This window comes from Strix aluco, chromosome 4 (genome assembly GCF_031877795.1).
Source record: "Strix aluco isolate bStrAlu1 chromosome 4, bStrAlu1.hap1, whole genome shotgun sequence".
Lineage (NCBI taxonomy): Eukaryota > Metazoa > Chordata > Aves > Strigiformes > Strigidae > Strix > Strix aluco.
This window is the reverse complement of record NC_133934.1, coordinates 8,114,406-8,128,219: the sequence shown is the minus strand read 5'-3', so window position 1 is coordinate 8,128,219 and position 13,814 is coordinate 8,114,406. Positions and strand designations below refer to the sequence as shown.

The following is a 13,814-nucleotide window of genomic DNA, read 5'->3' as shown; positions in this document are numbered from 1 at the left end:
CTGAGCTGAGCATCACCTTGTGAGTCCCTGCCTCCCCCGGAGCCTCCCGGCCGGCGGGACCCAGCGCAGCCCCGGGGAGCTGAAGGCAGCGGCCCCTGAGCCGGAGCGGGGGCCGGGGAGGAGTTTCCAGCTCAACTTCGCCGGAGGAAGGGGGGGGGGGGGGGGGAGCAAGAGGAGGAGGGGGGGGGCGGGGGGGGGGAGAAGTTGCAACCGAGAGGGGCTCTGCAAAGAGTCATGAATGTGAGCAGAGACAAGGTCGGTGACATCTCCATCCCGGCAGCGGCAGCCGCGGCGGTGACAGCCCCGGCGGGCGCCGGCGGGGAGCCCTGCGGCTTACTCGGGGCCGGCGGCATGGACAGCCATGGGGAGCCGCGGGTTTCCCCCGGCGGCGAGCTGCCGCTCTACTCCTGCCCGGGAAACAGGGACAGGCAAGGGGACAACCCGAGCAACACCCCCGGACAAGAGGGGGCAGTGGCCGCGCTGCCCCTGGTGCACAGGACCACCTCCTTCTCCGTGCTCGACATCCTGGACCCTAACAAATTCAACAGCAAGAGGAGGCAGTGCGCCGTCTTGTACAAATCGGTGGGGACCGAGTTCACGCTGGGGGCGGAGGATAAGCCCGAGGACTTAGGGACGGAGCTGGCCGAGCAAAAGGCTCTCGCCGAAGATTTCGACGCGTGCAAGAAGTCCGCAGACCTGATCAGTAAGTAGATCTGGGGGCTCGGAGCCTCCCCCCGCACCCCCACCTCCCGGGATGGGGGGCTGCCCCCAGCTCCCCGAGGAAGGGGCTTGCATGCTTTTAGAGATCATCCCCGGCCCCCCCACACCCCCCCACCCCACTGGCAGCCTCGGGAGTCGGGGCGCTGGGGGCTGCCGGCTCTCGGGGCAGTGCCAACGCTCCCTGCGCTGCTGCCGCTGGATGTAAAGAGGGGGAAAAGCTGCGTTAGGTTGGGGGGCGGCAGGGCGGAGGGACGGGCACATCACCCCGGGGCTGGCGGCGTGTCCCCGGGGCTCGGCACCGGGCGGGCTCCGCTCCCTGCGCTCGCCCCAGGGGGCTCGGCGGGGGCATCCCGGCAGCGGCAGGATCAGTCCCGAGGGTGCCGGGCCGGCTGGGGTGGGGAGGGACCCCGCCATCCTCTTCCTCCTCCCGGGAAGAGGCAGCCCCGGGTGTCAGTTCTGGCTCGGGCAAACTTGCAAGAGGCTCCTAGAGCTGAGGCTTCAGAGGGCCGGACCTCCGTCCCCGGGGGTGCGAAACCCTCTCCCCGTGCCCCCCCGGAGCCCCACCTCGCCTGGCTCCCCCCAGGCATTTATGACTTTTATGTATCTTCTCCCCAGAACCGCTGTCCCCGTCCCTCCCCCCGCCGCCTCCCCGCAGCCTGCCGCCCCTTGCTCTGGGCGACAGATCCAATTTTCTCTCTCCCCTTGGCTTTTTTAGGACAAATCAGACTAATTGTGACAAAATGCTGGTTATCTCTGGAAAAACAATTAAATTCCTTCGATTACATTTAAGGTAAAATGTGCTTAGCAGCGTAAAGAGGCTGGATAATGGGGGAAATCGCCCCAGAGTGGCATGTAGGACTGCCTGGATCGATATCCTATTATCGAATTGTGCATATCTCTTTCAAGCACCTTGCAAACTCTTCCCTAACATCTAAATTATAGGGTCAAAATTCGGATAATTACTCGATTAAAACCTATTACACTTATTAGGGCTCTCTATTGATCGGGAATTGCATTCGACCCAAGCTCTAGATTGCTTTTTCTTTCTGGGTCCAAATATCCCAACTTTCTCACCTCTAAACACCGCGACTCCGGGGATAGCTGAGGGTTTCCGGGAAAAGACGGGGGTTCTGAAAAATATCTATAGCTATTCTGTGTCCTGAAAGGGGAGAGAAGGGGCGGCGAGTAGCGGGGGGATAAACTTCTCGGATAGGGAAAAATAATTTCTCTGTCTCTGGGCCGGGAGAGGAGGACTCGGAGCTTTCTAACCCCGCCATAGCGTGACACTTCCAATTAAAATTCGTCAGCGAAAGAGGTCTGGAATCTGCTCCAGCCCGAGCCTTTTACAACAGATGCGTTTTTAATCTCTAAAGCAAAAGCAGGAACGGGGCATTAATAGAATTCAAAAGAGATTTTTAAAAGCAGTGCGTAGCTGGAGTAATTATTCGTCTCAACTCGTCTGACTTTTGTCATACTAAATAGATTTGGGCGATCAGAAAGACTGACGAGGTCAGCCTATCGCTAATCTCACACTTTTATCTCCAGACAAGGAGAGAAATGCGACTCTATCACTTCTCCAAAAATAAATATATTTGGAGGCATCACGAAGCGGTGGCTTCGCCTGCTGACAAGTTTCCCGAACACATGGCACATTTAGCCCTTCGGTCCCACCGCCTTAATATTATGGCAACAGTCACGAATAGATCTGGGACTGCTCAAAAACCACGAAATATAATTCCTCTATTTCCCCATTGTAATTAGTATTAGCTCAAGCAGCGGTTTAATTTCGGAGAAGCGTTCCGGAAAGTAGCTCTGGCCAGAAAAGTACCAACACCCAGAAAATGCGAAGGCTTTCTGGCAAAAAGAGTGAAAACAGCGCTTGTCACACACCGCTGGTAAAACTCATTTAAGGTTAAATAGAAGGGTTAAAACTCCGTATTAAATTAACATTTAACACTTTTCAGAAACAAAATCGCAAGTCCAGCGTCAATCTCCTTCGCCAGTTGTAGTCGCGCTGCGTTTTTCTTTTTTTTTTTTTTTTTTTTTGTTGTGTTTTTTTTTGTTGGGCTTTGTTTTTGGTTTTGTTTTGTTTCTTTGTTTTGGGTTGTTTTGGTTTTTTTTTTTTTTAATATATAGTTGAGCTACGCCTGGGCTTTCCTAGAGTTTATTGGAAAAAAATGAACTCTAACATAGCCACTGCAGGGTCCCTCATGGGTCTGTGTGAGCGCGATGTGCGCTGGCGTTGCGCTCCGTCCCCAGAGCTGCCCCGCAGGCGGATCTACACAATCGCTGTTGCAAAAAAAATTACGCACTGCAATTTCTAACAGGTTCTACAGGTTGCAGGATGCTTGTCCGCCTGCACTGTGTCGGGTTGGGGAAGATAGAACTCGGTTCACAAGGATGTACGGCGGCGATCACTCACTTTTTCTAGAGCCGATTTGAACAGAGCGCTGGAAAAGTCTGTTAATGAACCCCGAGTTATTAAGGGATGTTTTCCTGGCGAAGAGGTTTACAATAAACTTCTCTGCCCCTTTTTCTCCTAACGAGTCAGCCATACCCGACGTCAGCCGAAATCAGGTCGTTGAACAAAACACACTTTTTAAACCCACCCCCCCCACACCTTATCTACGGGTTTTAGGGTGTCCGGCGTTAGGATATGGGCAAAGTTTGGGGTGCAATAGCGCATTCAGGCTTTTTGAGGATTAAAACCAAGTAAAGTACGCCCGGGATAAGGGCGACAGATGAGCGATTCACTTTCTATTTGCGTATCTCCGTTAACCAAGTTAAAGGAGCCCTTGATTAGGGGGTTCCCGGAGCTGCACCCCAGTTGCGGGTGCGAGTGGAGGGAAGTTTAGGAGTGCCTGAGAGCTCAGAAGGGTGGTATTTCTGGGCCTCTGCCCCCCCGACCTGCCCGCGGTGCCTCCCACCATCCCCGTCCCCGCGGCGGAGAGGTTTTGCCCCCCGGCTCCCCCGGAGGAGCCCGAGCCCCGGCCGGGGTCAGGAGGAGCCGGTTCCCTGGAAACTGCGATTTGCTTCCAGGCTTCACCACGCCAGAACCGTCAGCAGAAGTCCAATAGCCTTAAATATCGGATAATTACCCTGTTCTCCGATGGAGACCCGTTAATTGGAGCGTAATATAAACCCAAATAAATTAAATGACCGTTAACTAGTTTGTACATTACACAAAATGAGTTTAATTAAGTTTGTATCTGCTCTGCTAATCAATACATGTATTTACTCCACTTTAATACTTCCATCTCGGGAAGTGACAAGAGGTCAAACCAGGCGGAGAAAGGGTTAAAAATGCCAGAGCAAAAACCAGCAAATCTCCGGTCGGAGAGGAGATTTCCGCCACTAAAATTGTTAAAAGCGATGGGACATCTTTGTCGCCCGCTGCCAAACCAGAGCTGGCTCGGCCCGGGCGGGGAGCGCGGGGGCTTCTCCCGGGCGGCTCCGGGGGACCCCGGGGACCCCCCTTTTGCCTTCCCAGAGGCCTTCCCGGCCCCTGAGCGTTTGCTGGGCGCACTGGCGGAGGTGGGAAGGGGGGGGTGTACCCTGCCCTGGCCACGTCCCGCTGCCAGCTCTGGGTGCTGGGAAGGGCAGCGCTGGCAAAGCCTCCCCGGGCTGGACGGCCCGTTCCCGGCCCCAGGGCCGCACCCCCCGGGACTCCCTCGGAGGAGGCTCCGGGCCCCGTCCCGGCCGTTCTGGGCAACTCCTCGCCTTGTCCCCCCCCAGCCATCCCCGGATGAGCGGCTGGGCGCGCAGCCGGGAGCGGGGGGCGGACATACGGACTAGCCGCATCCCCGCCGCGGGCGGAGGGCCCCGGGGGAGCCGGGCAGGGCGGCCCCGCTCCCCGAGCACCCCCGTCTCAACGGCAGCGGGGATGCCGGGCCGGTAAATCCGCCCCACCGGCGGGGCCGGGTTCCCCCCGCCCCGGGGAGGCCGCACGGGAGGGGAGGGGGGCCGGGACCGGGCTGGGGCTGGGTCCGGCGGCGGGGAGTTTGTCCTAACTTGGCTGTCGGTTGTCCGCAGAGGACGGCGAGCTCTACAAGGCCGAGGAGTGCGACCTCGACTACGGCAGCCGGCCGAGCCGCAGCCCCGACAGCGAGCCGCCCGACGACGAGGAGCTGTGCAGCGAGGAGAGCAGCAGCAGCAGCAGCAGCACCGGCAGCAGCAGCTCGGCCGCGCCCGGCGAGCCCGACCCGGGCCACCTCCACGCCGAGGCGGCCGAAGCGGGCGGCGCGTCCCCCCCCGCGCCGCCGCCGCCCCCCCCGCCGCCCCCGCCGCCCCCTCAGCAGCCGCCGGCGGCCCCCGTCGGGGCGCAGCCCAGCCAGCAGCAGGCCAAGCCTAAGAGGAAGCGGACGGGCTCGGACTCCAAGTCGGGGAAGCCCCGGCGGGCGCGGACAGCTTTCACCTACGAGCAGCTGGTGGCGCTGGAGAACAAGTTCAAGTCCACGCGGTACCTGTCGGTCTGCGAGCGCCTCAACCTGGCGCTCTCGCTCAGCCTCACCGAGACGCAGGTGAAGATCTGGTTCCAGAACCGCCGCACCAAGTGGAAGAAGCAGAACCCGGGGGCCGACACCAGCGCGCCCACCGGCGGGGGGGGCGGCGGCGGCGGGGCGGGCGGCGGGCTGGGCGGCGGGGCGCTGGCGGGGGGGCTCAGCCCCCTCAGCCACTCGCCCCCCATGGGCAACCCGCTCTCCATGCACGGGCCCGGCGGCTACGCCGGACACCCGGCCGGCGGGCTGGTCTGCGCCGCGCAGCTGCCCTTCCTCCCCAGCCCCGCCGTCCTCTCGCCCTTCGTCCTGGGCTCGCAGACTTACGGCGCGCCGGCTTTCTACACCCCGCACCTATAAGCCCGACCCCCCTTCCTCTCCCCCCTCCTCCTCCTCACCCCTCGGCCCCTTCCCTCTGCACCCCGCTGCCCCTCAGGGCGCCTGGGGGACCGGTCGCCGCGTGGCCAAAGGTGAAACCTCACCCCCTCAGAGGTGAAACCAACAACCGCGACATCGGGAGGGAAGGGGCGGCCAGGGGGTCCCGCCGACACCCCCAGGCCCCAGCGCCCGCAATCATTTCTACGACCCTTTTTATACGCGATGTGTCCGGACTGCGCTTCGGAGGGGAGGAGGAAAACCTCCCTCCCCCGTGTACATACAAGTAGATGTAAATCATCGTTACCTGTATTTTTATTTTCACCGTCCCTCGTCGCTATGTGGGTTTGATTTTTTTTTTTTTTCTTTTTGGCTTCGTTTTTATTCTGGTCTGGCCACTCGTAAAAGACTTGAAAAAAAAATAATAGATTATGTACCCATTTGACTCTCAGGGTAAAACAGAGAACTATCAGTCCTGTCCCTCGACATTGCTGAGGCAACGACGTGCCGCTCCCTCCCGTGACCTCACGGTGACGACGGTTATTTTTTACATACGTCACTCTTCAACGAAACCCGAACCTGGCCGAGCCGCTGCGGACACGCGGGGAAGGGGCGGCGGGGGCGGCTGCTGGGGCGCGGGCTTGGTTTTTTACGTTAATCATTTCTGTATATTTCTGGTTGTTACAAAAAAAAAAAAAAAGTTTTAACTTTATAATTAATGTATAAGGTATGGGAGTAATGAGCAAGAGATGATATAGAAAGCACTTTGTTTGCTAAACACTTTAAATCAATCAATAAACTTTAAGGAAACGGCGGCTTTCCGTGGTGGTGAGTTTTCGGCTGAATTTTTGTAAGACGTGTTTCCTCTGGAAAACGCCTGGCTCAGGAGACGTTTGGAGGGATGTCTTGCACCACCCTTTTTCGTTTATTCTGAGAGCGTATTACTTATACGCAAATAAACTTTATTCTTTACACTTTATTCTTGTTCGAGAGCGGGTACCTCTTAGTTCCCTTGTTTGCATTTTCTTAATTGGATTTGCCGATTGCTATCGTGCAGTACTAAGAAAAATTTTTTTTTTTTTTTCCTTGTAGAGAATCCGAGATTTCTCCTGTGTTTCTGCAGACAGGGAGTCTGATATTTTGGGTTTGTGTAAATTTAATAAATCGTCTCTTTCATTCAGATTCCGACACTTTAAAAAATAATCTTTCCATCGCCATTCCACTGATTACTTTTAAGCTAGTATCAAAGTCTGTCTTTTATAATCCCTAGTTTATTATATTTTTCCTTAATTTCAAAGAAAAAGTCTATAATCGCTTTGGCCACCCCGAGCTGGCTACAGCTGTAACACCAGGTTCCAGCCCGATGCCGAAGGGACGATTTTGTGCCATTTCCACTCTCCCTGCGTGATCCCAAAGTTCACGCCGAGGAAGAGCTCTCTCTTTCCATTATTTTTTTGTGTTTAGCTTGTTTTGTTTGTTTTTTCCCTCTGCCCAGAAATTTGACAAGTGCCTTCCCAGGGGCAATGTTAAGAAACTAGAGTTTTCCGGAGCGATTTTGGGGAGCAAAAAGAGGGGCTGAGCGCTGCGCCCTTCCCCGCGGGGCCGGCTGCGGCACCCGGCCCCCAGCCTCGCTGCCCGACGGCCGGGGCGCCCGAGCTCCCTCCCCTCTCGGCTCCTTCCTCCTGGTCCCCTCCCTGTCCCTTCCTGGTCCCCTCCCGGTCCCCTCCTCGTCGTGTGTCGTCCCCCCCCCCCCTCTCCCGGCTCAGATCTGGCAGCCGCAGGTTGCGGGGCGCCGCGGGGAGAGGGACCGCGCTCCGCAGCCGCCTCCCCCCTCCCGCACACCCGCTGGAGAAATAAAGGAAATGTTTCAGCTCTCCCGTGGAAAGAAACCCTGCCACGATCGCTGATATTAGAGGTAAGGGGCGGGTGGTTTCCAGTGCCCGGGTGGGTGCTGGAGCCCAGCAGCCGGCGGGGCGGGGTGGAGGGGTGTGGGCACCCCAGCTCCGCTCCAGAGCTTCACCTCCCCTCGTTCAGAAGCATGCAAGCGCCAGAATTCTCGGACCATATTCAGTTGCATCTGTGAAAATAAGAACTTTCATGATAAAAGATGTTCTAAAGTAAATTTTCAGGGAAAACATTCTGAGTATTGCTTGGAGTGCAGCTCTGCACAGCTTTTACTGGTGGGAGAAAACCAGCTAAACTGGGAAACAAGTACTCAGGAGACTGTCCCACACTGTAAAACCAACCCGTTACCGACCAGGTTTGAGCTAGTGCTACTAGCAGTCAAATTGTTAGCTCGGATAGGACATGACCCATCTTAATTAAGAGATAATTCAAACCCTGCCTACACACCAGGAGCTCCAAATAATTCCCCCAGGTGAAAAATAATTCAGCTCCAACAGCGAGCTGCTCAGAGCTTCGGAGTAGATGATTTTCCCACTCCAGGTCAGTTAGCATCCTGCCAGTGAAACCTGTTCATGTGAGTATTATTACTCACAGCTGTTGGATGAAGGAGTCAGCCTGAGATTCCTAGTCATTAAACTCGATTTAACAAGGCTTCTCACATTTTATAGCAGTGCTGAAAACAGAGCCGCAGGTATCTTTCTCAGCATAGTTTAGGAAGTCATTGACAAGCCTCGCTCGAATGCCTCATCCAGAGGTCTGATCTCATAGAAATCATGAGCAAAACTGCAGAGCCTCGGCTCTGGTGCCCGTCTGCCCCGGTGCCAGAGTGCGCAGCAGCGTGGAGCACGGGATACTGTCCCTGTGCAGAGACCCTTTAGAGTATCAGCACCAAAAAGCCAACTCTGAAATGACGCTCCCTGGACCACGGCTCGGCAGCTGGTTCGTGCTGTTGGATCACACTGCGTGGTCACAGACTTGCCAGGGAGAAGCTTTGATGGTATCAGCACAGGGCAGTGGTTGAGAAATATCCCTGGTCTGAAGGCTCAGCACCCGGTGTGTAAAGCGAAACGCTCTCACCTGCCTCAACGTTGTCACTCCGCCATCCGTGTTCCTGCCCGGTGATACTCTGGCTCTCTAAGAGAATGAAACAGGGCTTGTGCAGCAATTTGAGGTTATCGTACTAGATAGTCATCAAAAGCCCCCAAAGCTCCCGTGCTGACCCACCAGCAAGGCCCAAAAGCTGGTTCCCATATGGTACCTACCCGATGTACCTGCTGCACCGCACGCAACGGCCCGTGCTCCTGCATGGAGCTTTTTGGAGGGATGCAGCTTGTTCTCAGTGAGTCATCGGTGAGAAACAGAGACCCTGGTACAGCGTATGTAGAATCCGCTGACTGAGGGGAAGCTGATTATGACACAAGCAGGAGGTGTTTGCTCTGGTTCATTCTGTGAGTTAATTTTTTAAAATTACTTTATTATTCATTCATAAAATTTAGCGTTAGGGGATTCAGAATGCAGAACACATTCAAGAGGACGTTTAGCAAAGCGTTTGCCAGAGGGCAAATTCTCATCTCAGATACACTGAGCAGCACAGTCAGAGTCTGATTCAGTATTTTCAAGTGACATCTTTGGCTTGTACCAAAGAAGATCTGGGGCATCAGCATATTTTCGAACTAATTCCCATAACGTCAATGTTAAATCCAAGGGTGCAAGCCTGTATTAGTGAGAAATGATTCGGGTATTAATTGCATCTTGCCATTGTTCACTATATGATTGAATGAGGCAAAAAGAGAAGGAAACTGCATCTATTTTACTTCAAATATTTCAACTTATACTGAACAAGCTTCAGTTGTTCACGTTCACTGAATAAACAGCAGTAAAATGTCTTGTAATTGAAATAACAGAAAAAAGCGTATAAATACAGATACATTCCAAATGATTGGGAGCTAACTGAAAATATTTTGAAATATTTTGTGTCATTGCTTACACACAACAGTCAATGATGTTATACCAAATCATTGGAAACCAGTGTTCTATATTATCACCCCCCCCAAATTTTCTTAGTGTTACTTCTAGTTGCACAGGGAATGTAGGTTTAGTGAGTTACTTTTTTAGATGAATTCTTAGGGGTTTTTCACATGTATTGCAGACCTTCTGTTTCAGACCGAACTCACAGTCATGTTACGTGCTTCTATTCTTATACTACATAAGCAAAATGTTAAAAATAAAGTTTTGTCTGTATGAACTTAAATCCATTTCCCAAAAATACACCATGATGTCTGATTGTAGTCTGCTATATTAGCAAATAGCCATCAACTCCTGCATTAATTGTATAAAATTTTTCTGCTCAAACACAGATGTATTTAAATACTCAAAGGAACATTATTTTACAATGTCTGGGCAGTTCTGGTCTTCAAGTTCTGTCTCAAAGAGTAAGCAAGCAAATAGGCTTGTTGTAAAGCCTTTCTTAAGAGCAAATAAACCAAAAAAATTTTATGATATTGGAAGATTTGCGAGACTCTGGGAGGTAAACCAAGGCACAGATCAGAGCGGACACTGGAGATGAAGGGGACAGGCAAGTAAACTAATGGGATCCTAATCAGTTTGTCTCACAAAGTGCATTCTCAAAACCACATTCTTCTCTATCTGGTGCTTTTTTTCTTTCCCCTTCTGCCCATACTGTTCCACACCACACGCTCACGTTACACAGACATCTCAGGTGCACAGGATGATGATTGTCACAGTGAAAATAACCCTGACAGTAAGAGCCCTTTCTACTTTCTCGATGCTGTCTGGCAGAGATGTGAATTCATCATACAGAATAAGCTTCAAAGCAGCTCGGGAGGTTATCACAGCATCAGAAACACAGAGCTGCTAAGTCTGCAGTGCCCATTCAGGAGAAATCCTGTGGACGCTGGAAATCCTGTGGATGCACCCTGTATCAATAGAGAAACACCAAGGACACAGAGGGCAGCTCAGGATCAGGACTCGAAAGTCTGGGCATGCAGGGTCAGGCAATGTGACAAACAACAGTTAAATCCAATATATTATTTACTAATTTAATCTCATTATATGACAAATCTTAATCTAGCTAAAACTGTCAGATCACCCAAAGTGCTAGACTTTATTTTAAAATGCATCTTTTATATTTTCTCCTCTGTAATGTCGCAAACCAGAAACATTTTACAATGGCAATAAAGGAGGGATGACACTACAGCAAAGAACTGGAAATCACAGAAATATTTATGTGAGATGATGATTGACACAGTAAAGATTCACTCCCTTCAGTAAACTGCTGCTTTTTCAAGAGAAGGAAAACAAATCTACTAACCTTAGTACAAATATCTCAATTATTGCTCTTTTATTTTTTTTTAAATTTTTTTTTCTTTAACTACACACATACATAACAAGAACTTGCTCTGCACATCAAGGGACTCGTTCCTGTCCTTCCACCCTTAACACAGGTAGGGTGACAAACTTTTATTTCCTCTGCCTTGGTCCCCAGGGACTGCATGAGGGGAAGAGAAGAGCAGGAAGAAAAACATTTGGAGGAGCTGCTGGTAGGGCTGCTTCAACGACTTGCGTTGATCCAGAGTTTGTAGTATCAAGGTGCACTATGACCTGTTAAATATTCTGAGATTTGCAATTAAGAATGCTCTCTGGGACTTAAAGAGCCAGCACTGTGCCTTGTACTGATGATTTGGAGCGAAATACTGTGTTTGCTTTGAGCACGCTCTGCAGCATCTCACTCTCCTTTGCCGCTTCTGCTTCAGCGTTGGGGAAAATAAAGGCTCATGCACACGTGGAAGCAACATCTAGTTTCAGCCCTAGTGAAAATGTGTGGCAGACTCTCCTCCTGGTGCTGTTAGCATTCAACTGCCAAAAATACTATTACAAAAAATTCAAATATATCCAAAAGCAATTTCCAAACAAGCAGAATCATATATTATATTTCCATATACCTTTTATAGTGCGCGAGGATAAGAGTGGCTCCATAATGGCATTATAAATATAGCAAATTAATGGTGGATGCAGTGCCAACACCTTGTCATTATGCAAATTGGAATGTCGGCAGAAATGGTTATTCAACAATCCCTTTCAAAGTAACCAGACGCCTAATGCTGCTCATTACATCTAAACTAATTAGCACCACATTTAAACAATTTTAATAAGCTTTTTCCTTAACCCCTTGACAGAGGGGATTCCTGATGCTAATATAAAAACGTATGAGCACTTGGCACAGGAACGCTGAGGTTTTGCTCAGGGCACTGACAGGCAGAAAAGTGAGGGGAGGTCTACCCAAAAAGCCAAATGACAATATTTAAGTTGGAGACATTTAAGGATGGAGAAACAGATTGCACTGGAGGAAAGTTTAGTTCAGTTTGCCTAGGCCCTGGTGCTGCCTATCACTAGCACAAACACCTTCGTGCCCTCTTCTCAACATGGCAGAGCCTGCTGCCAGACTGCTCTCCTGAACTGGGACTACATTTAGGCTCTGTACTACCCACAACATTCTCCTGGCAAAACTGGCTGCTCAAGGCTCAGATGATCGCACGCTTTACTGGGTAAAAAACTGGCTGGATGGCCGGGCCCAAAGAGTTGTGGTGAACGGAGTTAAATCCAGTTGGCGGCCGGTCACGAGTGGTGTCCTCCAGGGCTCGGTTTTGGGGCCACTCTTGTTTAACATCTTTATTGATGATATAGACAAGGTCATTGAGGGCACCCTCAGTAAATTTGCAGACGACACCAAGTTGGGTGGGAGTGTTCATCTACTCGAGGGTAGGGAGGCTCTGCAGAGAGACCTGGACAGGCTGGAGCGATGGGCTGAGGCCAACTGTGTGAGGTTCAATAAGGCCAAATGCCGGGTGCTGCACTTGGGCCACAACAACCCCCAGCAGCGCTACAGGCTTGGGGAGGAGTGGCTGGAGAGCTGACAGTCAGACAGGGACCTGGGGGTGTTGATTGACAGCGGGCTGAACATGAGCCAGCAGTGTGCCCAGGTGGCCAAGAAGGCCAATGGCATCCTGGCTTGCATCAGCACTAGCGTGGCCAGCAGGGACAGGGAAGGGATCTTACCCCTGTACTCGGCACTGGTGAGGCCGCACCTCGATTCCTGTGTTCAGTTTTGGGCCCCTCAACTACAAAAAGGCCATTGAATGACTCGAGCGTGTCCAGAGAAGGGCAACGGAGCTGGTGCAGGGTCTGGAGCACATGTCATATGAGGAGCGGCTGAGGGAACTGGGGTTGTTTAGTCTGGAGAAGAGGAGGCTGAGGGGAGACCTCATCACCCTCTACAGCTACCTGAAAGGAGGTTGCAGAGAGCTGGGGATGAGTCTCTTGAACCAAGGAACAAGTGATAGGACAAGAGGGAATGGTCTCAAGCTGCGCCAGGGCAGGGTTAGACTGACTATTAGGAAGTATTTCTTTCCAGAAGTTGTTGGACGTTGGAATGGGCTGCCCAAGGCAGTGGTGGAGTCCCCATCCCTGGAGGTGTTTAAGAGTTGGGTTGACCCAGCGCTGAGGGATATGGTAGAGTTGAGAACTGCCAGTGTTAGGTTAATGGTTGGACTGGATGATCAAGTTCTTTTCCAACCTTGATGATTCTGTGATTCCATATGGTAGTATAATTTCATGGTTTTAAATGACCAGTTTTCATCACTGAAGGACGGCTGTAACATCCAGATGTCCTTAGCTTTCCTAATGTGTAACCTACAGGGATATTTACGTGACCTCCATGATTAAAACCATTAATGTGTTTAATAGCACTGGATATGCTACAGACCCAGTTGTGTGACCAGCCAGGTGTTTCCATGAGTGTTAGAGGCCACCAGATGGCTATCTCAGCCAAACTATTTTGATACGTGCTGATCTGAGCTTTTGCTGGCTGGGTTCCTGAGATTCAATACTTCTTGCTTCTGGCTAGTAGCTCCTTATAATTAGGAACATCCTTATTGTCCATTTCCACAGCCACTTTAAGTCAAACAGGTTTATTTTTTGTTTGTTTGTTTTCCACAAAAGAAAGATTTTTTTCAATACTGTCCACTTTGAACTCACTGATGTCCTCCCTAGCCTGCAAACTGTTTTACATGGCATGATACATTGTCCATGCAGAACCACTTACAAATCCTGTGTCTTTGTCTTGCTTCCAAAAAAAAACCCCAACACCCCAAATAAATCCTTTAAACATAATTCCTAAGAGCTTTTAAGGGTTGCAGTTTTCTAACAGAAATCTTCAGCCAGACCTGGATTGCTAAAGCCAAGCCTCAAGTAAGCTTAGAGAAAATGAAATTGTAAGGTATCATGGAAAAGATGAGTATG

The 13,814-nt window shown here is 51.5% G+C and overlaps 1 protein-coding gene across 1 annotated transcript; it reads left to right on the top strand.

Annotated features, from left to right (window-relative positions):
• Positions 1–351: 351 nt before the first annotated feature.
• On the top strand, positions 352–5,576 carry NKX1-1 (NK1 homeobox 1). Its single transcript, XM_074821344.1, has 2 exons — positions 352–703; positions 4,753–5,576. Exons 1-2 carry the CDS (start codon positions 352–354, stop codon positions 5,574–5,576), a joined length of 1,176 nt encoding a protein of 391 aa, XP_074677445.1.
• The last annotated feature ends 8,238 nt before the right edge of the window (positions 5,577–13,814 follow it).